Below are 27,458 nucleotides of genomic sequence, written 5' to 3' on the forward strand. Positions count from 1 at the left end.
TCTTGCGCTGGAAGAGCGATCGTTCCTTCATACCCCAGAGAATAAATCTTGCTCGAGACCATAAAAAGGTTATGAATTTGCCTTTTTTTTTTTTTTTTCTTTTACCTTCCTCCCGCATTGTCTGCTCGCTTTGTAGGCCATCCTATCGAACTATTTATATTTTATTATTATTATTTTTCCACCTTTACAACTCTGTTCATGAATATGTGATGAAAGGTAAAGAATGATAGTGGATGCAATGCTTTTTTTTTTATTTTGTTGTTGTTTGTTGTAGATTTTTAAGGTTCGGTTTTCTATAAAGCAGTATTGGAGTCCTTTTTATTATTTTATATAGACACTGCCACATTTCTTTTCAATGAGTTGTGTAATTATTACCAGGGTTTTCAAAGCATTGCCAGGAAATTTTAGCAATATGATTACGTGATGTATAATTTAGAATTAGAATTGTATATAATTTACTTTACTTATTTCATTACGGAAAATAAATAGATGATTACCTAATATATTATATAATTTAGTATTAGAACAGTACGCAATATACTCCTATCAGTATTTTATTACAAAAAAACGTACAGTAATTCATGGTTTTATCGAGTGTTCACCTGTGTTATATATGCTGATGAATTAGAGTGTTGTGCAGTATTTGACTTATAGAATTTTCAAAGTCAGTTATTGAAAAAAAAGAGAGAGCAGTAATGCATAATTATTTTCAATTTTTCACGTATGTGGTACATGCTAATGAGTTAGAAATTTTGTACAATATCAGACGTTTAAAATTTCCAAAGTCAGGTATTACAAAAAAAAAAAAAGCAAAAAATACGCCGAAGTTTCTTGGCGCAATTGAGTTTTCTGCACAGCCGCTACAGCATACAATCAAGGCCACCGAAAATAGACCCATCTTTCGGTGGTCTCGATATGATGCTGTATGAGCCGCGGCCCATGAAACTTTAACTACGGCCGGGTAGTGGCCTGTCCTATATCGTTGCCAGAAGCACGATCCTGGCTAACTTTAACCTTAAATAAAATAAAAACTACCGAGGATAGAGGGCTGTAATTTGGTATGTTTGATGATGGGAGGGTGGATGATCACCATACCAATTTGAAGTCCGCTAGCCTCAGTGGTTTTTAAGATCGGAGGGCGGACAGATAAAAGTGTAGCCGGACAGACAAAGCCGGCACAATAGTTTTTTTTGTACAGTACAGAAAACTAAAAGAACATCAGTTCATAGTCTTATCAAGTGTTCACGTATGTTATACATGCAAATGAATTAGAAATTATAGTATCAGACATTTAAAATTACCAGAGTCAATTATTACAAATAAAAAGAACAGTGTACAATTTTTAGTTTTTTTGCAAGTATTCGCGTATGTAATACATGCCAATGAATCAAGAATTTTCTGCAGGGCCTAACGTGAAATTTTCAAATAGGAAGTCAATCATTACTGTAACATCATTCGAGGCTAATTGTTTTGGAAGCTGCCATTGTTTTGAGCTCAATTATGCCCCTCGTGCTCTAAAATTAATACAAATCAATATTGATGAATGCCCTTCATCAATAGTTTTCGCAATATTATCCGGAAACACACCATGATGTTGGTGGAAATGTTAATAAAGTTATTGTTGTTATTGTGATGAGTCCCCATATTGTTATATTGTTACTGGATTGTTGTTGTTGTTATTATTATTATTATTATTATTATTATTATTATTATTATTATTATTATTAACTGATGTCTTCTTTCTGTGCATCCTATTACCCTCTGTTAGTTCCTTTTAATGAACATCACATTCTCAGGAATTCTGAATGTAAAGTCAGAGGCCCCTCTGGGCTTGTTCCATATGAATAGAGTTCATCTTCTTAATAATAATAATAATAATAATCATAATTTCATTATTATTGGACCAGGTATTCTGAATTAATGCCGACATTATTGCGAGGAATATACATATAACAATAATAATAATGATAACATTAATAGTAATGGTGATGATGATAATAATTTTATTATTATTGGACCTGGTTTTCTGAATTTATGCCATTATTGCAAGGAATATACATAATAATAATGATAATAATAATAATAATTTCATTATTATTGGACCAGGTATTCTGAATTAATGCCGACATTATTGCAAGGACTGTGGAATATTAGCTGTTGATTATTGTTATTATAATTACAACGATGATGAGATCAGCATTACGACTGCAATGGCATAATTACAGTAGATTTTCATTATTATTTTGTTATTTCTGCTGTTGTCTCGACCATTATTCATAGCTGCAGCAATATTGGCCGTTATTTTCATCGAAATTTTCCCGAGTTTCATTACAACTCGTATTTTTATTAGATGCACGAAATTTATATGCTCCGCGGATGATGGATTGCCCTTTAGTTATGAATGTTGTTCTTAAATTGCCTGAAATAGACATCCGCCATGCTTATGCTATTTTATCTTTTTCTAACAACTAATTTTCCCGTTGCGTTCTGTCACTTCTTAATGAACACCATATTCTTTGGAAGCTTGGATTTCAAGTCAGTAGCCCTAGTGGGCTTGCTCTACGTGAATTGGGTTCATCTTCTGAATAATAATAATAATAATAATTATAATAATAATATGTGTTTACGTACACGGTGTTACCCTGTATTGAGGTACGCAATATGAGTTCAGTCTCATTATTTTGATGTGCTTTTGATAATTTAATTATTGCGAGTTTGGTTTGTAGCACTTGAGTGCTGATGGCAGATCAGTGTGGAAGTTAAAAAAAAAAAAAAATAAAAAATTAGAGAACACTGAAGACGGAGCGTGACGCTCCGAAAATGTATGTGGATTTCCCACATATATTTGTTGTTCATTTTTGTGTGTGTATGTTTTTTTAAACTAGTGTAATGAAGAGTAATATAATGATTTTGTGGTTTATTCAGTTTTATATTTATTCAGTGTGTGTGTGTGTTTATATTTTTATATACTGTATATATATGTAATATATATATGAAATTTTTATCACACCTTGATTTATATACAATCATTAAGCTACAAATGTTGTTTAATATCCAACGACTCCAGTCGACGGTACTGTGTCGAGTGTGTGAGACTCTTCAGCACTGATCTATTTATCACTTAAAAAATTCCCCTTCGGGGATATTCCCAAGGTAGCATGAATTGGATATTAACATTTGTAGCTTAATGACTATATATATATATATATATATATATATATATATATATATATATATATATATACATACATCGGTCATTACGAGGTTTATATATATATATATATATATATATATATATATATATATATATATATATATATATATATATATATATATATATATATATATACTGTATATAGACATGATAATGTTACAACCTTTTCTTTTTCCTTTGGAATTAGAAATTTTCTCATTTTCACCATGAAACGAATGGCAGCATTTGGTCCAGAATTTTGTCAGTGACCTTGGGCAAACATCATACCATTGCGAGTAAAAGTCATACATATTTACCCTCCTCTCCGGCATCGTAGCGCAAGAGCGACTGATAACCTAATTCTGTTCATGTTTCCGAAAAACTAGTATTCGTAGATTGTTCCCCAAAAAAACGTAATAGTGTCGTTCAAATTAATTTTTATTCGAATCTAGCAAACATTAATTTGAAATGGCCGAAATGAGTATTATTGTAGTTATAACTTTTGAGAGATGTTAATTAAAACTGAAGCACGTGGATATCTTTCTCTCTCTCACACACGATTATATATATATATATATATATATATATATATATATATATATATATATATATATATATATTATATATATATATATATATTATATATATATATATATATATATATATATATATATATAATACATGTGTATAATATATACACATGTATTATATATAGATACACATATATATTGTATATATTATACAATGAATTGAATTAAATTACATGTGAATATATATATATATATATATATATATATATATATATATATATACACACATACTGTATAATTCAGTTCAATTCATTGTATTCTTATCTAAATCTTTTTCGTAGTTATATGATAAAAATGAAACTCATCAAGCTAATATTACATGCTGTAGATATTTGTTATGTACTGACAGCATTCTCCTCTCGTCGAAATGAATTTGACTTTCTGCTGTTGCTAAAATAAATTTTGTTACTCGATTCCCTGAAATGGTTTCTCGTTTTCTATGCTTCACTGGTAATTATTGCCATTTTCTTTTATCGATTCGTGTTCTCAGGATGTTTTACTGCACAGTTAACACGAATGTTATCTCCGGTTTTACAGCGCTGCCAAAGATATTTCATCACTTGTAAATGTTATGATGTTTGCAAAGGCTATACGTTAACATTTCCTTGTGTCAACTGGGGATTTTGAAAAATAGCAGAAGCTGTCATACTAATGAAATCGCATAGTTATGTGAAAGTATATAGATTCTTTTGAAGTGTCGACACTTTTCACTTAGATAAATGAACTGCTTCTGTTCGTGCAGATATAGTAAAGGTGCTGTGATGTGTGTGTGAACCTAATTTCTGTTTTAAGGTAAATCCCTATATGTCTGTCCAAAACGGATTTTTCTTCAAATACACAAACCAACAATGGATTTTTCTTCAAATACACAAACCAGCAAGTAACACTCACAAACATACTCTTGACGCTTGTAGATGACTCATGTATTGCATATAAATCTACTAAGTAGCATTTCATGAAAAAGCCTTACTCCTTTAGAGACCAATTCCTCCCACATTCTCTCAGCCTAGTGTTTTACTCTGTTGTGACTCATCCAATCTTAAAAACCTAAAGGAAAATGGAAAACTATTCCTGTTTCTGCGGACAGTTTGCAGGAGTTATTGGTTCTGCATATCCATATTGCATCTGTGCTGAGATTCCGATGGAAGTTTTGCTTTGGCGATATTTCATTTTGTTAGGTGCGATTCGATCCTCTCAAAAGTGTGCTGGCACGATTGTAAATCGTACTTTTTTTAAAGTTAAATTGCTCCGATAGTGCTGTGTACAAGAATCACTGAAACACCTTTGTGTACTTGAGGTTGAAAGCTCTCATGTGTATATCGTATAATAAAATTGCTTGTTTCAGTGATAAGGTTTTTGAATGACAAAATCTCGAGAAACTGCTTTTGTTTATACTTTGTTTTTACATGATGTTTTTACGATGTTGACGCATTTAAATTTACAATTCTGACTTAGTGAGTTTCGAACTGTGTTAGAGTACTGTATATTAATCCATTATGAGTTTCCACGCATTCGTAAAAACATAAACTTTGTCTATGTGAATGCTAACTAACTTTAGCCATGTTCTTTCTTTTCCAGTGACGAAATTCATCCGTATCGGCATTGCTGACAAGAACGACAACCCCCCCTTCTTCGACAAGAACCTCTACGAGGCAGAGGTAGATGAAAACGAAGATATTCAGCACACCGTCCTCACCGTGACTGCCAAGGATCTCGATGAGTGTAAGGGAGTAACTTCTTCTTGCGTAACTCTCTCTCTCTCTCTCTCTCTCTCTCTCTCTCTCTCTCTCTCTCTCTCTCTCTCTCTCTCTCAATTTGTGTTTATTTTGCTTTTTTATTTGAGGTATGTTTGCTGCTGCAAGTTGTTACGCTTTTGACACTTCATTTGTCATATGTTTACGTTCACAGCTTCGCGTATCCGTTATGAAATCACCAACGGTAACATCGGCGGTGCGTTCGCCGTGAAGAACATGACTGGTGCTATTTACGTGGCTGGCCCTCTGGATTACGAAACTAGAAAAAGGGTGAGTTGCTCTTGACAGCTTTTCGTCTTTTATTTATTTATTTTTTGAAAGGTATCTTTACCCTGTACATTTAGTAAGTTAGTAATGTGGCTCTAAATAAGGATCAACTTTCAGAATACTTCAGTTTACGGCGTGTGTTTTCTTTGAATAATTTTCCATGACATTAGCCGTGCACCTTTTATTTTCACACACACTAATATATATATATATATATATATATATATATATATATATATATATATATATATATATATAAAATTATGTGTTTGTGATATTTAAGTAGATAAAAATATAGGTGTGATATATGTAATGTAAAACTAACTAATTTTTTACACCATTATGAGTGAAATATATGGCAGTAAATTCTTTCGTTTTCAACTCAGCTTGAAGCTGGCACTTACAGTATAATGTTCATAATTATAACTGTTTTACTTTTGCAGGGTACTTGTTGGTAATTAGTTACATCATATACATAATTTTACTTGCAATTCAAGTGCAAAACTCTAATGTTAATAGATATTAACATTATTTTAGTATTAATGCATATACTTCGCACACATTATTATGCATACATGTCTGATCTACTCTATATGCAGTAGCTTACAAACAGTACTGTTATTTTATGATATGTTTTATTTGTGTGTATAAAGAGTATGCATATATTAAGTTTTAATATTTTAACAGATAGTGACTCTGAAGTGTGCAAAAGTTAACGAGTTTCATTAGTGTATAGTATTATTCTTTGGTCTTGTTGCTGAGTACATTTATACTTTCTCTTCTGTGTTCTTCAACTGTCATTTCAAGAGCAGAAGTATATCCATCTTGTACACACTGAAATAGTAACTTGTATAAAACTTTTGTTTGTCCAGTACGAACTCAGACTGGTGGCCTCTGACAACCGTAACGAGAATCACACCACAGTTGTCATTCATGTTAAAGATGTGAATGATAATCCACCAATGTTTGATCGGCCTTTGTATGAGACGCAGATCACCGAGGAGGACGACCGCAGCCTGCCCAAAAATATCCTCACGGTCTCTGCTTCCTTAGGAGCCTTTCTTCTCCATGTCCTTGGCTTGTTGTTTCTTCACTTTCTGCACTTATCACTTTGTGTAACCTGTGGATAGATTTAGTCACAGTCTCTCTCTCTCTCTCTCCCTCTCTCACTTTTGTGTGCAATGTTGCCCAAGAATCAGGAATGATTAGATAGAAACACGAATCATTTCGATACAAGAAAGTGATATTGATTTGTTCTATTTTTTTCTTACACCCCAAGTCCCAAAGCAATCCACCCACCTCGCTATTTAATCCCCTCCACCTGATATGTGATGCTCGCGACTGTAACACAGTTATCAGCCAAGGCTTTTAGATTTCAAAATTTATATATTCGTATATTAAATGTATATTGCTATATCCTCAGTGTGCATGCAATAAGCCTCTGAATCCCTTTATTTTTTTTTTTACAACCCTGATGCACTTTCAGATTATTTTTACCATCTTTTTTTATTCCAGTGAGATGCATGTGCAGCAGATGTGATGATAGCAGGTTTTTATTCAATCCATTTTCTGTCATGGCAGTTAGCATGCCAATGGAGTATCATATTTACAGTTTTTTTTTCTTTTGTTTGTTCGCCGGTTCCTTGTTTGGCTATTCAGTACAATCTAACTCTAGTGGCCACCGATAGTGTCAACGAAGCTACCACTCAAGTTAGCATCTTTATCAACGACGTCAATGACCGTCCACCTGAATTTGATCGTCCCATTTATGAGGCCACAATTGAAGAAGAACGCAATGATGGTTTGCCTATTGCCCTGATCAAGGTAGACAGATAAACAGAGGAACATAAAATTGTTTTCTTTTGAAATATTTTTCCAAAGACCTGAAAATGCTAACAGAGTCCAAACTTGTCCCTTATTTGCGACAGAAGGAGCATTAGCCCCAGAGCCATTGGAGACCAGGAACTTTCTCCATTTGGTCATTTAGACTGGGATAGTGTACTGTGCTGCTGGTTTTCTCATGGAGATTTTAGTTCATTGTTTTTCATGACCATGGTTGTGTGCTTTGTGGTGTTTGATAATCTTCAAGCATAAGTATGATTTTCAGGATAGGTTTTTCAGTCCTTCAGTAAAGTAAGTTTCATAAAATCGTCAAATCATAAAGCAAGTAAGTCCACTGCTATGTGCTTTTTGGAGTTTGAATTTAATATCACTCGATGGTTATTGATGTACGTGATTGCATCATGGGTTAAGCTTATGAACAGCAAAGAGACCTGTTTTAACCATATCTTATTTTACATATATTCATTACATTTTTTCAAATTTTTTAAAGTAAATCCAGTGAAGTTGTATTTTTACAGAAAAGGTGTGAGAGGGAGATGATATAACAAAGTGCGCCTCTCGATAAGCCCTGGCTTATGTGCATGGTCATACAAAACTAATGCCTAATTAAAAAGTATGCAGTTTTCAGTCTTGGCAGTGTAACAAATTATTCAATTATTATTTTCCATTTGACGATACTTCCACATTAGAATAAGAAGATTAATATGCATTGCATGCCAACCAGAGCTCAGGAGGATGTTTTGTGTGTCATTACACTTGTTAATGAAAGGCAGTTTTGTTAACTGTTGTTGAAGAAAACATGCATGTCGTGAAAACTCCGAAGTTCATATAAAGATGATGATTTTGTTTTCAAAGCAGTTAGCAAAAGGAATACAGTAGTAAAAATTTCTTATTCATAAGGGTACTTACTGGCTATTTTACAATACAGTATAACTCCCTTTTGTTGAAATAAGACAGTTGGAAATTTTGTTAGTATTTCAAGGTCTTTGAATTCTTATTTTATAAAAGAAATAACACAGCTATGCTGTCTGTTAGGAAAGGGGATATTTTCTGAATGCATTTAAACTATTAACAGAATTTGAAAAATATATACAAGGTATATTCTCATAAGGTGGACTGGACTAATTTAGTATTATTTCTTTTATTTTATTTCCTTAATCACTTCAGCTTAAATGGTATGGATCATTTTCAGTTTAGTTCATTTTATTGAAATATTGTTGTTTTACAGAGCTTAAAATCAAGATTTTATGTTTCCATATAAACTTTGAACATTTTATTGTATAGTACTTGAACTAAATGCTAAGATAAATGGGGAGAATAGTCTTGGGATTATTTGGTGTCCACTCTTTTTGTTAATGCCATAACATTCATTGGTCATTTTTTTTTTTTTGCACTACACATATTTGAAGTATTAAAGCTGCCTTAATAACAGTGTTTTTTTTTTATTAGAAGCAAGATTTAGTAGTGATGATATTGAGGTCTCAAGGGATTTGCAGTTAATGTATCTTGTATACTATTCAGCTTACAGTTATAAAATGGTAAGATCGAATTTTCCGTAGGTGTCTTCCTTTCCCAAATCTTGATGTGCTGTGACGTTTGCACATGTTCCACTGTAAATGTGTTGTTTTTATCAGACAGGTTTTTTTGGAAGCTTTCAGATAGGTAAATGTTGTATTTATCTTTCTCCTAATTCAATGGAAATCGGTTCTTGATGACCTCATTGGAATCACTAATAGCAATTGATGTGTTAATGTTAGTTATTTTGAAAAATTTTATAATACACATCCTTAGCATGGAAGAAATAGGCTCACAGTGTGCATTTGATGTTCAGATCTGTTGCATGACAAAAATTATTTGCACCAAAACTAACATATAGCTGAGCAGCTTTAAGGAAGGTTAAATGTGAGTGAAAAGTTCAGTGATTATATCGTAATTGTTATCTATACTGTATTAAGCTGGTTATTTTCATTCAATAATTTTTTCAATTGGTACTTAAAAGCACAGAAGCAGCATGTCAGTTAATACATTTTACCATAATTCTTGTTACGAATATGCATGTTTGTATCTTCCTACGTGAAACAGGTTACAGCAACTGACGGTGACAGAGATCGTGTGCAGGACATTGTCTATTTCCTTACTGGTCAAGGAATTTACCAAGAAAGCCCAGACCAGTCACAGTTTGAAGTCAATAGAACATCAGGAGAAATATTTGTCAAAAAGGTATGTCTTTTGAAAAAGAAAGTTTGCGATATATTTCTAGTGCTTTCTGATAACTGGATTAGAAGCAACTATTGCATAATCAGTGTAATCCCACAAATGAAATTTAAGCTCGCAGCAAATATGGTAAACCATAAATTTTAAAACGGAAGACAATTCACTGTTTGACATGAGCAAACTCTCAACCATATCAAAGTTTGTATTTAAATTATAGTGAATTGTACTCTGCATATAATGGAATTTTTTTTGTATTCTCTCCTCTCATGTTAATGTATAATTCAGTTATTAAGTACTTTGTGTCATATTTAAGCTTCATCATTAACATAAGGAGGCTCTGTTTCTATTCCATGTGATTAATCAGATTGTGATCTAAATTGATAACAAGTTCAGGTAACCTTGTTTACATTGAATAAATATAATTTTCAGTAAGATTTTCTTTATATTAAGTGTGAGTTGAAAAACATGTGTTACTGCCCTTGACAATGAGTTGCAAGCTTGTGTTCATATTCTGAGCTTTATACATAATTATTAGCATTCTGTGGAGAATTGAGCCAAATTGATTAATCCTCTTATATCAAGTTTTGAAATTTGTGTTTCAGAAAATTGGATTTTATCACTTATAATGATTTAACTGTTTCCCATGTTTCAAGGTTTTGAAGTGAAACATCTCAAGAGGAGTCTCATAAAATTTGGTTACCAGTATGTTTTAAATTCCTTATCAGAAGCAAATTATGTTGAGATGTTTGTAAAGCTTTAAAGAGTTAGTGCTTTTGTTTATACTGTAACACATCTATGCTAACCTCTTCAGGAAAGCCTTGTAAAGTTTTGTCCTTCACAAAATATATTATTTCTTTGGAGTACATGTACTGAAAGCCTTTGTATTTTCCCAAAATTCATTAAGGTTGAAAATATGGAATGGTGATATAGTTTTCTTTCTTCAAGTTCTTTATGTTTCTGTGAACAGAGTCCCAAATTGAGTTTTTCTTTCTACAGCCACTGGACAGAGACCATCCCAAAGGACGACCCACTTGGAGATTCACAGTATTTGCACAAGATGAGGGTGGCACTGGTCTAGTAGGATATGCTGATGTGCAGGTTAATCTGAAGGATATTAATGACAATGCTCCAGTATTCCCACAGGTAAACATAAATTTAGTTTCATTCTTCATTCAAGTACTTACAGCGGCCATTATTAAGGAAGAGTAATTTTGTACATATCAAATGATAGACTCATTAGACATTGCAATCCATCATAGTCTCTGCTTTTATTGTACTACTACTTTCTTATGTCATTTTAAAGAGTCTACTTTTTTTTACGTCTATTCTCACTACCACTTAAGAATTTGTTGGGAAAGTTTTTTCTTCTATTTTTACTGTTAATTGGAAAAGTCTTTGGAGAGTTTTAGTTTTTCTTTTACTCCATGCTCCATTGACTTTAAGAAATTTTGGCTTTGGTTTTGTATAGGAGTATTGTTTAATATAACCAAGTAATGCATCTGTCAGCCTTCAAGTTAAAGCAGTTATACCCTTTCTTGCTCATTTCTTTAAGCACAGACTTCAGGTTTGTTGTTAGGCTTGTCATTAAAAATGTATGCCCTTTATCTATGACCATGTTTTAACTAGTTCGTCAGTCAAGTTGCTTTAAATTTGGTCACTTTAAAAACTTTTTTTTTATTATTAAAAAACTGCTCTTTTCATGATATTTTAGAAGTACAGTACATTCCTATTTCCTTAATTTTACTTAGTATATGTTTGGTGGACAGCGGAACCACCATCCCTGTCACTGTTTTCAATACATAATTAAGTTTTTATTCTCCAAGCCTAAAAAGGCTACTGTTTATATTTAATTTTATTTAATCCTATGGAAATAATTTCAAGTGCATAATGATTGCTCTTTCAGATGGTGTATTATGGAAATGTGACTGAAAATGGAACCCAGGGAATGGTAGTCATGACAATGACAGCTGAAGATTATGATGATCCAAATGAAGGTACAAATGCAAAGTTGACATATTCAATTGAAAAGAATGTCATTGATGAAAACATGGCTACGCCTATCTTTGAAATTGAGCCAGAAACCGGTGTCATCAAAACTGCTGTGTGTTGTTTGGATAGGGAAAAGACTCCAGATTATTCCATTCAAGTTGTAGCTGTGGACGGTGGCGGGTTAAAAGGTAAGTTTAACTTCACCAATATCTTTTCAGTGTTCATACTTATTTTTGCCTATTTTAATTGTGTATATACTTTTTTAATCTATATTCTTACTGGCAAGAATTTTTTTGTGAGTTGTTATTCTTGATAAGTTATATTACAGTACAGTTAAGCCTTGACTTTTAAGCAGGGGTGATTGTTTCCACGACCCCAATGATTTTCTGAAATTCCACTTGTTTTCAAATTAAGCATAGAATGTATGTAATATAGGGTATAAACATGCATATCCAGTACTGTACTTAATCTGTGCTTATCCCCCTGTATACAGTACTGAAAACACAAGAAAAAAGTGTATCCATATACAGCACTTATTCATCTATTGTAACCCTGCCTGCCGTACATGATTCATGTCAGTAACTGTAAAGCAACAAATTATTATATTCCAGGGTAATTGATTGCTATTGTTTAAGGGCTCAGAAGAGAAACTGTATACATTACTTAGAATTAAATAAAGTACAGAATATTAGTAAATAAATAGGGGAAATAAATATTGTCTCTGTTCAAAACTAAAAGATATTTGTAAAAAATTTCTTAATTGAAAGGCATACTGTTATTTGTACAGTAATTACTTTGAAGCATATTAGCTGAAAGTCCTAGTATGTTAAAACTAAAATCCCTTCTTTTGATCATTGATTTTGTTACAAAACTTTTTATCTGAATAATATCAGTACAGTATCTAGAAATGAACCTAATTTGACAAATGTGATGCTGGACAAACAGATATATTACTTGTAGTTTACATTTTAAATATTTTTTTGCAATTTAGCACTAATATTTGTTTCATTTTTCTAGGGACTGGGACAGCAAGCATTCGGGTGAGAGACATCAATGACATGCCTCCAAGATTTACCAAAGAAGAATGGGTAACTGAGGTGGATGAAACAGAAGGGGCCCTTCTTCCTGACCAAGCTATTTTGACTGTTACTGTACATGATGAAGATGAAACTAACAAATTCCACTATAAAGTTATAGAATCATCAGGTTTTGGTGCTGACAAATTCACTATGGTCAGAAATAATGATGGCACAGGATCTCTTAAGATTGTCCAGCCTCTTGATTATGAGGATCCAATGCAACGTAGTGGTTTCAGATTCAAGATCCAGGTCAATGATAAGGGAGAAGACAATGATGCTGAGAAGTATCACGTTGCATATTCTTGGGTGAAAGTTGAACTCAGAGACATTAACGATAATAAACCACAGTTTTTGAAGCCTAACATTGAGGTTCCTGTTTTTGAAAATGCTGAAATTGGGAAGAGTTTAGAAACTTTCAAAGCAACAGATCCCGATCAAGGTGGTCAGAGTAAAGTTTCATATGCAATTGACCGAGCATCTGATAGACGAAGGCAGTTTTCAATTGACAGTTCAGGAACTGTAAAGATCCAGAGAACATTGGACAGAGAGGAAAATCCTCGTCACTCTGTCAAAATCTTAGCAATTGATGATGGGTTGCCAGCCAAAACAGCTACAGCAACACTTACCGTGATTGTTCAAGATATTAATGATAATGCTCCAAGGTTTTTGAAGGATTATCGACCAGTGCTACCTGAGAATCAGTCTCCAAGAAAAATAGTTGAAGTTTTAGCTACTGATGATGATGATCGTTCCAAAGGCAATGGGCCACCTTTCCATTTCCGAATGGATTCTACAGCATCAGATGAAATAAGAGCATCTTTCAAGGTTGAACATATCCCTAAAGGTGCAAATGGTGATGGAATGGCAGTGATTTCCTCTCTGAGGACATTTGACCGAGAAATACAGAAAGAATATCATGTACCTATTGTAATAAAGGATGCAGGCACACCTCAAATGACAGGAACTTCAACATTAACAATTATTATAGGGGATGAAAATGATAATAAGATGCAGCCAGGATCTAAAGATATCTTTGTGTATAATTATAAAGGTCAAGCTCCAGAAACTAAGATTGGTAGAGTCTACGTATATGACTTAGATGATTGGGATTTACCAGATAAGAAATTCAATTGGGCAACTGAAGAACATCCCAATTTCAAGCTGAATGAAGATGATGGTATGATAACAATGAGACAAGCTACCGGGGAGGGTACATACTTCTTGCGGTTCCATGTGTATGATAGAAAGCACACACAAACTGATGTTGAAGCAAATGTTACTGTGACAGTGAAAGAAATTCCAGAAATAGCTGTTATGAACTCAGGTTCCATTCGTATTGCAAATATGACAGATGAAGATTTTATAAGAATATGGGATTACAGGACACAACGTGTGGTTAGAAGTAAAGCTGACATGTTTAGAGAAAAAATTGCTAGGTTGGTGGGTACCGGTATTGAAAATGTTGATGTTTTTAGTATCCAGTTGCGTAATGAAAGACCTCCTGTAACAGATGTTCGTTTCTCAGCGCACGGGTCTCCGTATTATCATCCAATTAAGCTTAATGGTCTTGTGTTACAACATCGTGCTGAAATTGAAGCAGAAATTGGTATTAACATTACAATGGTAGGCATAGATGAGTGTTTATATGAAAATGTTGCATGTGAAGGATCGTGTACAAATCACTTAGTTATATCAAATTTGCCTTATATGGTGAATGCAAATAAAACTTCTTTAGTTGGTGTACGGACAGAAGTAATTCCAGAGTGTACTTGTGGAGCTCGTAACTTCTCTGTTGAAGAATCTTGCCGTCCAAACCCTTGTTATAATGGTGGCCGATGCATAGAAGGAAAGTCTGGTATTCGATGCGTTTGTCCAGAGGGGTATGATGGACCAAGATGTCAAATGTTAACTAGGACATTCAGAGGAAATGGCTTTGCTTGGTTCCAACCATTGGCTATGTGTGACAATTCCCATATCAGCTTGGAGTTCCTCACCAGAAGACCTGAAGGTCTTCTTTTCTATAATGGTCCTATAACTCCTCCTGAAACAGATGAAATGATTGTCTCTGATTTTATAGCACTGGAGCTGGAAAAAGGAAGACCAAGGTTACTGGTGGACTTTGGATCTGGTACTTTACAACTGAGAGTCAACACTAAGAATCATCTAAATGATGGCACCTGGCACAGAGTAGATATCTTCTGGGATACTGAGGTAATTATTGTTTCTGCTAATTTTCTAAAATGAAATTCTTACATCTTTCTTACAATGTATTTTTTTTAGAAATTAGTGTAGATAAAAATTTCAGTACTCCATAACTGGTGATATTTTGACTTGGTATAAAAACAATTTTTTATCTTTCAGAATGTAAGAATTGATGTAGACAACTGTGTAGCAGCAGAAGTTCAAGAGCCAGAGGATGGTAGTGAGCCCATCTTCGATTCATCAGGATGCCAGGCCAAGGGAACTATACCACCTTTCAATGAGTATCTTAATGTAAATGCCCCATTACAGCTGGGTGGTTTAGCGCATGAACAACCTGACCCCAGCTTATACAAATGGGCACATGTTCCTCATGGTAGACCATTCAGTGGTTGTATCAGGAATTTAATGGTAAACAGTGAGTTATATGATTTGGCAAGTCCAGGTCTTTATAGAAACACTCAGATGTTTTGTCCACAGCTTGATGAAGCATGCAGAAGCAATTCTATTATTCCAACTTGTGGACCAAATGGAATATGCTCAGGTTCTCTTACAGCTCCTGTCTGTAAGTGTAAGCCAGGGTGGACTGGCCCAACCTGTGAAGAACCCACAAATTCTTCATACTTTGAAACTCAATCATATGTCAAGTATGCATTGTCTTTCAAGCCTAATTCATTTAGCACAGAAATTCAACTAAGGTTCCGTACGTGGCAAGAGTATGGTGAACTTTTCCGTATCTCTGACCAGCACAACAGGGAGTATGGCATCCTTGAAATCAAGGATGGTCGGTTGAGATTCCGTTTCAACTTGAATAGTCTGCGAACAGAAGAACATGATCTGTGGCTCTCAGCTGTAGCTGTTAATGATGGCATTTGGCACTCTGTTGTAGTTGAACGTCATGGCTCTACTGCAAACATCATGCTAGATGGTGGTGAAGGTCGTCGCTACAATGAAACTATGACTTTCTCAGGTCATATGCTGATGGATGTTGATAAGCAAGAAGGTGTATATGCTGGAGGCAAGGCAGAGTACACTGGCATCAGAACCTTTGAAGTTTATAATGATTATAAATTAGGTAAGAAAGATTGGTTTTGGTTATAGCTTGTATCAGACAGATGCAGTTATATTTAAAATATATTCTTGTAGTCTCCCCAGAGAGAACTGCTCCAAGAGCTTGACTGCTATTAGACACTTGAATACAAAATCACTTTTATAAAGTGTAAAGATTTTCATCTGTAATAGAGTATCTATACAGTACATTAATTTTCAGGTTGCTTGGATGACATCAGGCTTGAAGGTAAACATTTGCCCCTTCCCCCTGGCCTTAATGGCACCCAGTGGGGACAGGCCACTATGTTCCGCAACTTGGTCAAGAATTGTATTTCCCAGGACCAGTGCGTCAATGTGACCTGCCTAGCACCATTCACCTGCAAAGATTTATGGATGAGACACGAATGCGGGTAAGCTTTTGTCTTTTCGGTAGTTTCAATGTTTAATGTTGTTTTAGCTTAAGTAGGGTGTGTAACTATTTTCAGCTTCTGTTTTTGTAAAAAAACGTTATATTTGGTTAATACTGAAATTGTAAATATTTACTTTATAAAGCTGGTACACACTGGAAAAAATTTTAGATCTTATGTGTTCTTGTAATGATTTTTCATTCATTATTCACCTTTTTTTTTGTGTTGCATTTAAGAACCCAAAATAAGACCCAGGTTGAAAATTAAAAATTCATTAATGTACATGCTACATATTTTTTCATTTGACCACATTTTATGTTAATAATCTGATTATTGAAACTGTTTGAACTGAAAATTGTTATCCACTGATTGGTATATAACTACCATTATGTTCAGAGTACCTTTAAAATGTTTTTCAATTTCTATTATTGTAATACAGAATATAGATAATCATGATCTTCATTTTCTTGGGGACTTTGACCTTTGCATAAGCCAGAATAACCATTTTGGCTTTGTGTATGGTTATTGTTGTGTTTGGAAGTTTGTAAGCTTGTAAAGAAACTAATATTGTATTCTCCCCTTGCTGACTCTGCTGCTATTTCGTGGAACTGGTAACAATGATTGTATCAAAATGTTAATGCACATTTTATGTTACCCATCTCTGTTTCATGGCCTTTTTCACTCTTTGATCTTCACTTTTTGCATGTTTGTTTTTGTTGTTTCGACATAATTTTAGTTGTGAGGATGGAACTATTTTGTCCAAAGATCAGCAAGAATGTGTGGATCAGGATGAGTGCTTGAACGATCCTTGTCGTAATGGTGGCACTTGTCACAACCAAGAGCCCTCTTATATATGCGATTGTCCACGAGGATACTATGGCAAAAACTGTGAATTGTTGCAGGAGGGTAGAACTGTTCGTCTTAGTCTTGGAGCACTTGCAGCTATTCTAGTGTGTTTGCTTATTATCTTGGGTAAGTTCAGTAACATGTTTTAGTGTTGCTGTTGAAACCCCTACATACTTTGCACGTTGCTACAGGAGATTTAGCAGTTAGAGTACATTTTATCTTTGGTGCATTTCACATTGTGGTTTTGAAGGTATGTACCTTTGGTAACCAAGGTTTTGTAAAGAAGCCATTTTCAGTAATAGTATGATGAGGATGTTGCACTTGGTAAGAGGTTTGGTTTTCTTCATTTCTCTCTCTGAAACGTTTCCTTAGTTATGTAATAATTCTTATCAAACATTCTTTAAAAGTAGGCATGATCAAGTATCAAAAGATAGCAGCACCATTCGTTGGAAAACTATGACAGAAGCTTGTGTCGTCAGTTAATTAGAGGTAAGTTTAATAAGTGCATGTGACACATTTTCCTTTTCTTTATCTTTTATTTTTCCAGCCATCACAGGAGCAGCAGGAGAATGAAACCGTTTGATTATTTTTAAAGATATTGCTTGCAACTTTAATACAGTTAAGCACAGTTAAGCATTCCTTTGCTCCTTTTTTCATTCCTCAGCTGCCCAGAGGGATCCATTCTCCATCATGATGACTGTCTCAACATTAATGAGTGTGAGCTGTGGCAACCATGCCATCAAGGGGGTATCTGCAGAGACCTAGAGCCTGATATGGGCGGCTATGCATGTGACTGTGTTGGAAGCTACTCAGGAAAAAATTGTGATTTGTTACTGGAGGAAACTGTTCTTAAACCCTCCACTGACTTTGTTGTTGCTATAGTCATCTGTATTTTAGTTTTGTTAAGTAAGTTCTTATTTTTATTTTGGAGTGTATGCCTGTGTGAAAGTAATGTAATTTTTCAATCTTTAGAGATAGTGTGTGTGTGTGTGTGTGTGCGCGAAACAGTAATTACAAAGTTACTGTTTAAAATTTTTGGCTGTGCATTTAAGAGAATTTGAAATACCTGTATCACAGAGACAGTACAATTATAACTTAAGGAAATTTAATATTCTTTTGTGGATAGAGCATTTAATTAAGGTGCATATTTGCATACAAAACTTTTATAAATTCACGTGATTAATAATTTGTACTGCATAAGACCTTTGTTCCCAGTAAGGGGCAACCACATACACTATGCCTTGCGTGTCATACTGCAGTAGGATATACTGAAGGTTATTCACAAAGTTCCTTCAGCCTCAACTACATAATTTTCAGTCATTTGCTTTTCATCCTTTATGCTGCAACAGACTTTGTCATCCTACAATTTGGAAAGGGAATCATTCTTGGTTTCCCATTTAGCCTCAAGAAATGTGAAATCAGTGGCCAGGTTTAACCGCTTTATGATGATAAAAGGCTCCTCTGCTGTTGATGGCTAAAAAAATCATCAAGCTTCCTTTTGAGTTTATCAGGTCTTATTGCTTAGTGTTAAGAAAGCAAATGAAAGTAAAAATTAATATTACAATTCATCTCACAAAGTAATACATGTCTAGATGCGATAGAACACTGATAAAACTATGTTAGTTGTGATTCTGTGTGTGACAGGGTTATGTTCTTTGTGTAACATCTGGTTCCCATAACTCACATTTTTGTATTGTGTTTTATGGTAGGTTTTAGTAATTGTAGTATCCAGTGCTTATATTATTAAGTTGCCTGGACTGTATTTAGTCTTCACCTTGCATTTATTTGTGTTCACCTCAGTCAGTCACTTTACAATCATTTACCATCTCATTGTAGAGATTTTTTAGTAAAACCATGGCAGACTATATAATGATAAATTTCAGTTTATAGACATCATTTGTAACCAAAATAACTTCATGTTAACGAAAACATTGCTCTGATGACTGGCAGTATTAAGAGGTAAATAACTTCAATTTTTTGTCTCGTTTTACGGATGCTTAAAGAACACGTAACAGGAAACTAAGTCAGCAGTAAAGTATTCATGTTGTTATAGATCTTAAAATTTTCAAGAATCATTCTCATTTTGCTAATAATGCTGTATACTAATGAGTGTCTCTTTTCATTTTAGTTTTGGTGTTAATATTTGTGGTGTACAATCGACAAAAAGAGCGCCACTTCCCAAAAGCAGATCCTTATGATGATGTGCGCGAAAACATCATTAACTATGATGATGAAGGTGGCGGAGAAGATGACATGACTGCATTCGACATAACTCCACTTCAGATTCCTGTGGGTCCTGCTATTGGCAATGGTGGACCTCTGCTGGGCAAGATGCCATGTAAGGATATATATTTGTTCTGTGTATTTATTGAGTGTTTTATGACCAAATAGTAAAGTTTTGTTTTCATTTTTATCTTATCAGGTGATCATTTCCCAATTGGGTGTTTTTGATGGTTGATTTTTTTAAGTGTTATTTCCTTTATTGTGCACAACAATTATTCACATTTGCCTGCAGATGGGCATGGAGGACAACCTGATGTGGGAGTGTTTATCAGTGAGCACAAGAATAAGGCTGACAACGATCCTAATGCACCACCCTTTGATGACCTCCGTAATTATGCTTATGAAGGTGGTGGTTCCACTGCTGGTTCACTCTCATCACTTGCATCAGGTAGGGCCTTTTGTTTTATTAATTCAGTAATAAGTTACTTTGTGGAAGAATTGAAGAAATTTAGGTGTGAATGTTCTTCTCTTCAGCTTTTTTATTCTGAACGAAGGATTGTTACCACATATATTATCATCAGTAAAAGAATAAAGTGGAGTATGACCTACATACTTTGTAGGAAAAGTTTAGAGTCTTAGTTAGAGTATTAGATGCTTTTGAAACACTAGAAATAATAAAAGATGAGTGTAAACTTAGAAAAAAGAAGCAAAAATAAGAACTGGATGAATGCTATCATCAGTATACAATTATTTAAATTTGACCAGCTAGTGAGTCAAGAATTTTAATATGTGGTCTGGTTAAAATAACAATAGCACAGAAACAGCAGGAGTATACAGTGAATAATTCAGTTATTTCTCTGCAATCTCGGATTCTTTTTGATGAAGGTCACCAATGAATCGTATTTTACCTGTGTAAATTTAATTGGACCACATTTTGTATTTGTTTATGATGTTTCATTTAAAATAATTGTATAATTAAAATCAGCCTGTTGGGTACCGTACGATAGAACTAAGAATAATTTCCCCACTGATTCAGTGGCAGCTTATCAGACCTACCACTTTAAACTTTTTTGATGTTGAAATTATATTAGAAAGGTACTGTGCTTCACAGGTATCGTGTCTTAGTGATACTTGTCAGACTTCGATGTTAACATCTATTATGAGTGAAGTGCTAAAGGTATCCTTTAGGAGGCATTAGCATGGTAGACAGTGTTAATAAATAAATGTTGAGGGATTAACAAAATCTTTTTTATATACAAAGGTATTAGATTTTTATTACCATTCTGTTGCATTTGTCATACCTATAGATTATTCTCACAAACTCAGAGATCACATATGAATGTTTTTCTGAAGAATGCTTTAGTTTTCTTATTAAAGTTTTGTGCTGGTCATATACAGTATTTTCTAGAGAGACAAATGTATGTGTAAGCAAATTGAGTTTTCATGTTCAGTCATGAGTATTCTATTACAAAATCATAGTTTTCATTAGATCAGTATTCCTTGATGATATTTATTTAACCTCTGGAAATCTACAGGCACTGATGACAACGAACAGGACTTTGACTATCTGAACAACTGGGGTCCACGCTTCAGCAAATTAGCAGACATGTACGGCCATGGGGAATCTGAAGAAGAAGAGGATCACTAAAGTGTTAATTGCAGGAGCCTTGCAATTGAATTCACCTCATTGGTAGAGAAAGGTGTCTTTACATTTCTCCAGAGCACTGTTGACCATGAAGCCCTGAGGGACTGGCCATTTTGATGAAAGGAAGTCCCTTGAGCTGTTTTGCCATGATATAAGGAAAGAAGCTACCTGTTGTCAAAAAAGGATCTAAAAGTTCCATGGTAATACTGTTGCCTTAAAATAGATAAGAAAACAGCTCTCACAAAAATGTGCATGATTAGATCAAGAATCACATGTATCTTTGAATGTCATAAGTTCAGCTGGTGGTGCTATAAAAAATTTAACCTTAAAGTTAACCTGTGAAAGTGTTTCAACAGCAGCATATTATTTTCAGTATGGAAATGAGGATTTGAACTTCCATTGAAAATCTGTCAGTTTCAAGACAATTACAGTATTAAAATACTCATGGAGTACTTATATGTGTTACAAATAGCATTGTCATTGCTATAGACTCCGTAGATTAGTTGGAAGTTCTTCCTCTACTTGGTCCACTGTATTGTCACAAGTTTTTATTTGATAAAATTAGGAGTAATAAATAGTAGCTTCTTAGCCAGAACAGAACAAGAGGAAAACCAAATTGACAGAGAAGTCATATTTGTGCTCTGCACGTGTAAGATCCTTCTTCCTACTTTTGTGTAATGCATAGTGGTATGCAGCCTCCTCCTACAGTGATGGTGTGGATCTGCACAGTGCCAAGACTTAACAATGAGGTGATGAAAATGCCAGTGTTCAGAATTGACTTGAAGCTCTTTGCATACATCCTTTGTGATGAGACAAATCCTATCCTTTGAAAGAAGGAGAGCCACACGAGGCCAGGGCATTGTATCAGTGTCGTTGGTAGCTGTGGCAGAAGAAGAATTAACATTCCGTAAAAGACAGTCGTGTGATAGTTAATGGGATGAGAGTGGAAAAGATTTGGTTAGAGTATGTCTACTATACGTGTTTTGTTATGACCCATGTTACGTGCCAAGTACCCCCTTCCCTGGCAAATCTGATTTGATTTGTGCATTAACTTTCTAAAAACCACAATTTTACTTTCCATTTTCTTTGTTTTTAAGGAATTTTGTTTATCCTCAGTCACAAACATGTGAAGAAGCATATCAAGAAACAACAAAATAAACTTAGAACTGAATGCACCACAGACACTCAGTAAGATGGCATTTATGGTTTCTAAATCATGATACTTTGTGCAGCATACTGCTCCTTTCAGTGTGTGTGAGGATGTGGTGAATTGATTTCCCTTTGTATACTATTACTCCTACTACTCTCCCTCTTAGTTTACAGCAGGTCAGTACTGCAATTCCGTGCATTTTTGCAGGCTCCAATGAAATAGGCCTGTTTACTCATAGATGAATCTCAGGCAGTACTGAAAAATATCTTGTGAAAAATGTGTTGAATGTATGTAAAATTTTGTACATGTTTAAATATTTAAGGAGGAGATATATGTCTCAAAGAATGAATAGTTGTTTAAATATTTGCTCATCAGTATGAAAGCTAGACAGCAAGATGACTTAGTGTGACAACAGCTTGATTCTAGTAGGCATTCACTGATTAGAAAGTTTGTTACTGAACTGTAGTCTTCTCTTGGTGTCTTGCTGTGCAAGTTTTTGGAAGAAGTGACAGTTAATTTTATTCAAGTGCTGATGTTTTGTAGATTGCGGGCTAAACTTTGAGTCAAGAGGCATAGTTTATACCTACATTAGTAAGAGTCACTTCTCTTTTGCTGCAAAGGAAGCAATAAGTGCTTGCTTGCTACATATTTGATTCCCAGCTGCTTTTTTTTCTTTTTCTCTTTATATTCTTTGTCTTTAATTTTATATTATGATCTCGTTAGTATAGTATAGAAGAGCTGCTGAGGCAAGATTGTCTTCAAGTGGCCACATTTCATAAGGGCCTGTTGTGGGTGAACCTGTGCCTCTTCACTCTAGCCCAACCCCAACCCCCCAGTCCATTTTTCCACTAAATATCCTTTGTAAAGAAAAGTCAGTTAAGCACCCCACCCCTCCTCCCCAGATGTCCAGTCCTCCAGTTCCCATTCCAGCCCTGGCACAATATGGGCCACTACAGCCCGCCCCACCCAACCCCACCCATAGGTCTCTTACCTGTGGTGATGTCCTTTTAGATATGGAAGCCTCTTCCAACTTAAAATATTATTTCTTAGACTAAATCTACAAATTAAGATTTTCTAAAACTTTTAAGTATAAAAACATTAATCATCATCAGCTAAGAGTGAAAACTCTTCATCACCACACAAATAACCTCAACAGCACTGCCATATTTTGGTGGGAGCAGGCTGGGTCGTTTAGTCATTGGCTTCTTCTATTATCATGTTAGTGTTAGCTATTGTGCACAAGTTGGTCATAAATAGAATGGTGCTGGCCTCGGACCATTTTCAGTGGGTTCTTTCTAAGTTCTTGGACCAATTCTTTAATCAACCTTGTATAAATATTTGAAAGAGAAGAAATTCAAGTTTTCTTGTGCAGAGATTCATATCCCCTACCCCACCCACCTTTGCACCAACATGACCATGCTTCAGTCTCTTCTCACATAATTTTTATTCAGCCATCATCCAAACATGACCAGGTCAGAGACTCATATAGCCAGCCTACAACACTCTGCATAAGACAACCAATTTTTCCCCTGAAGCGAACCGAGCCCAGCCAACTTGTTTTTATAGCATTCCATATACCAAATGATGTATGTAAGAATGCGATACTATTCATTTTCACATTTTATATCAAACGAAGTAATGTAACATCTTGCTAGAACTCTTAGGAACATTTTAAGCCAGGTTTCTCCTGTAACATTAGAGGTGATTATTTGTGGTGTGAATGTAGAAGTTTCACAGTTTAGAGTTGTCCTCCCTAAGGTATCCTCTGGATGGATCATATATCGAGGACACTTCTGAAACTTTTCACTCATTCTGTACCTTAATCTGGAGTGAATGGATACCCTTTATTTTCCCTCATATTTTTATATGATTTTTTTTTTCTTGGGAGAAATCTGGCTTTTCCCAAGGCCGAAGGATTCTCACTGCTGTGCATGAGTTCAGGTCACAATTTCAATGATTTCTTAGTGTAAATAAAGTCACAAACCCCAGAATTATTCTCATTTCACTGTCAGTTGTTTTTTGCATAAGAAACTTTGGCCCAGGGAACCTGAAATGATCATGGAGTAGAAGAGTATTTACAAAAAAAATTTTGTACCCTATTCTTTTTTAAGTTCAAAATTCATCCAAGAGATGTTGCCCAGTGGGCAAAGAAGCCATAGAAAAAAATAAGCTTTTGTTTGATGTTTTCAAGCTGTGATTTTACTGTGTCTGCATTGTCATCTGAAATAGATTAAAGCCTTTGTGTATTGCATTGTTTCTTTACCATTATTCATAATTTATTATGTAGAATTTCATTATAAATCACTTCATTTTTCATGTTTTTTATTGCTTTCATAGATGACATATGTAATGTATACATGAAATAATAAAAAGCTACAAGGGTAATTTCTGTTGTTATTATATATATAGAAACAATATTCCATTTCAAAATTTATTACCTTCTTAGTTTATCCTGGATTGAAGATTAGTGATCAGTTTCTGTTGTCTTTGTTTTTTTTGATAGATATCGTAAGAGCCAAAACTAAATGAAGTATAAAGTGAGGGACAAAATCAATACAAAAAATTGTATAATTATAAAGATATCAGATAAACAAAATGTACCAAAAAGTGTCATTTTTGAGAAGTTTAATTTTTATTGGTTTTTGTAGATTCTGCTTCTTTTGTATTTGACAATGTTTTGAATTCTCCATCCATTATCAGTCATAAAGATAAGGGCCTGAGTTTTGAGAAATCCTGAATGTTTTGTATTTGAAATCAACAGTCAGTAAAGTCTGCAGCTCCCGCCACTAAGGTTTAAGAAAGGAGAATGTCTTAATTATGTAAAGGGCATAATGTTTAACTTTTAATGAAAACCAAGACTTAATCATGAAGGATAATATATGCCATCTTCCATTTGTTGATAGTGTGCAATCAAACTCCCTCCCTAGAGGGTGTAATATTAATATGTAATGTGTAGAATATTGCTGGCAAACTAGCAGTAACAGCTCTTACAGGTAATTGGTAATTTTACATGCAGAACAGGGGTTTAGTATGGTATGACAATTAATTTACCTTGGCAGTGCCACCTGCATCCTCAAGACTAATTAGATTCATTTTCTGGTCACTACATTTCTAGGGTTACCTCAGATGTCTTGCTAAAGTGTGTAAAATTAGACATTTTAATAAATATAACTATTTTATTTTCACTGGACAGTCAAATCCCAACTTTAGAATTGTAGTGCAAAGGAGTGGGAAACTGCTTTCTCAGTGGTAATGTACCGCGGACTTATTTTCATAGCAAAGTAGATCCCGATCTATAGCAGGAATTATGGAACCTGGAATTAATATGAATTATAAATGTATCTTATGTAGTACATGTCCATATTAGAATTGTGTTGTATTATTAGCTATGTTTATTACAACTACAGGGAAGTTCTGTACAACATGAATTTTCCATGTTTGTCTTCAAGTATCATCGTAAACAAATTTTAATGCATTTTTTTGTATGAACGTGAAATATTTTTACCCTTAGCAGAATTTCTTGAATGTATTTAAATTTGGTTGAATATATATAGCAGAGACTTGATCTTAACAAAATACTAGTGTGCAGTACAGTCTTATAAAGATTTAATTTGTGAAGGGTACAGTATTTAATGAATATATAATTGTCTTGTCAGTTACAGCACTAATGTTTTTGAAAATGGAGAAAATAAAGTACTGCCTTTTAAATATCAGGAAATAGTGCAGTCACTAATTTATACTTTGGTAATTCATAAAAGTTGACTCATTACTTGTTGTAAGGCCCTAATTTTAATTAGTTGGCAGTAGTTTATTGTTAACGAGCCATGTAAGAGGCCAATTAAATTTTAATACTTTGTTAAGACTACCTGTTTCAAAGCAAGTCTTACGCTCAAAAGCCTTGAACTTCATAAAAGGAGGATGAAGATTACTTACAGGGCTCACAACCACCTTACTGTAAAAGGAAAATTGTAGCATTTACTGGAAAGAAAATAATAGTAACTTGTGTTCTCAAGGTGCTGGAATAAGCTGCAAAAACTCCACAGTGGTTAATTGTTTAAATATTTCGGACCAGAGCTTAAATACTGTATTTCGGACCAGAGCATTAATAAGTATCTTTAGTGGGTCAGCCAAATGCTTCTGAAGGTATGATACAAATGGAAAATATACAAGTCTCCTGGAGATGCTGATTCTTCATCAGAACTTAGTTTTCTCCCAGAAAGAAGTAATAATAGGGCTGAACCATGAGAGAGAAGTACTACAGCCCTAAAATTAATTGGAAGGCTCAGGCGGCCAGCATCGCAGGACAGTACACAGCTGTTGCACTGCAGAGGCATTTCATTCAAGTGACAGATTTTAAGCAAAGCTTAACTGGAATGTCATCACTCTTCTGTGTAGTCTGCATAGGATCAAGTAAAGTCAGACTATGGTATGTTGCTGATTGTATTTTTCTTAGATTTCAGATAGGTAACTTGTGCATAAAGGCTGGGTATTAAAAATGGTAAGGAGGTAAGCTGAAAAATAAGAATAAAAAATATTCAAATAATTAAGAACATACATGTTTAATATATGAAAATCCAAGGGAAAGGTAAGTATTATTAATAAGAATTGATCTGAAAAGATATGGAAGTCTCACAAGAAAATCATTGTGCACACAAACAAAAAAATTATTAGGCGAGACAAAATCATATTACATTTGAGAAAAGGTGGACAAATGTGAATTAGTGATTCATTACACCAAATAAATTTGAAAAAAAATTCAAAGAGGATTGAAGAGGCATGCTGTAGAATTCTTGAAGGGAACAACTGCAAAGAAAGGATCAACTAATTGGGTGTGACCAAAAGATTAGAAAACTGTTCTAACAAGAAAAGCCATTAAAGAAACAAGACGGTCCATATCAACGACTAAATTATTGTGGGGGAATAGCAAGGCCATAGCCAGATTCTCAAGTTAGAAAGCAAGCATATGCAAATGTGCCAGAAAGCATTCAAAAGAACTCGGTTCCTTATACA

General features: G+C 34.3%; 1 protein-coding gene across 6 annotated transcripts in view; it reads left to right on the top strand.

Moving 5' to 3' along the window:
* CadN (Cadherin-N) overlaps positions 1-24,833 on the top strand; it is a 418,643-nt gene extending 393,810 nt beyond the window's left edge. For 3 of the 6 annotated variants that reach the window (XM_067107733.1, XM_067107728.1, XM_067107729.1), the window contains 13 exons: positions 5,362-5,505; positions 5,692-5,807; positions 7,464-7,628; positions 9,729-9,866; positions 10,857-11,003; positions 11,764-12,037; positions 12,867-15,139; positions 15,290-16,202; positions 16,398-16,587; positions 18,095-18,336; positions 19,559-19,768; positions 19,946-20,101; positions 21,189-24,833. In XM_067107733.1, coding sequence (XP_066963834.1) covers positions 5,362-5,505; positions 5,692-5,807; positions 7,464-7,628; positions 9,729-9,866; positions 10,857-11,003; positions 11,764-12,037; positions 12,867-15,139; positions 15,290-16,202; positions 16,398-16,587; positions 18,095-18,336; positions 19,559-19,768; positions 19,946-20,101; positions 21,189-21,301 — 5,081 coding nt within the window. In that variant the 3' untranslated portion in view covers positions 21,302-24,833. Of the gene's footprint in view, positions 1-5,361; positions 5,506-5,691; positions 5,808-6,676; positions 6,842-7,463; positions 7,629-9,728; positions 9,867-10,856; positions 11,004-11,763; positions 12,038-12,866; positions 15,140-15,289; positions 16,203-16,397; positions 16,588-17,320; positions 17,557-18,094; positions 18,337-19,558; positions 19,769-19,945; positions 20,102-21,188 lie in introns of all 6 variants that reach the window. The other 3 variants (XM_067107732.1, XM_067107730.1, XM_067107731.1) reach the window with 3 other exon arrangements.
* Positions 24,834-27,458: the final 2,625 nt, after the last annotated feature.

Source organism: Macrobrachium rosenbergii, chromosome 8 (assembly GCF_040412425.1).
Source record: "Macrobrachium rosenbergii isolate ZJJX-2024 chromosome 8, ASM4041242v1, whole genome shotgun sequence".
Classification (NCBI taxonomy): Eukaryota; Metazoa; Arthropoda; class Malacostraca; order Decapoda; family Palaemonidae; genus Macrobrachium; species Macrobrachium rosenbergii.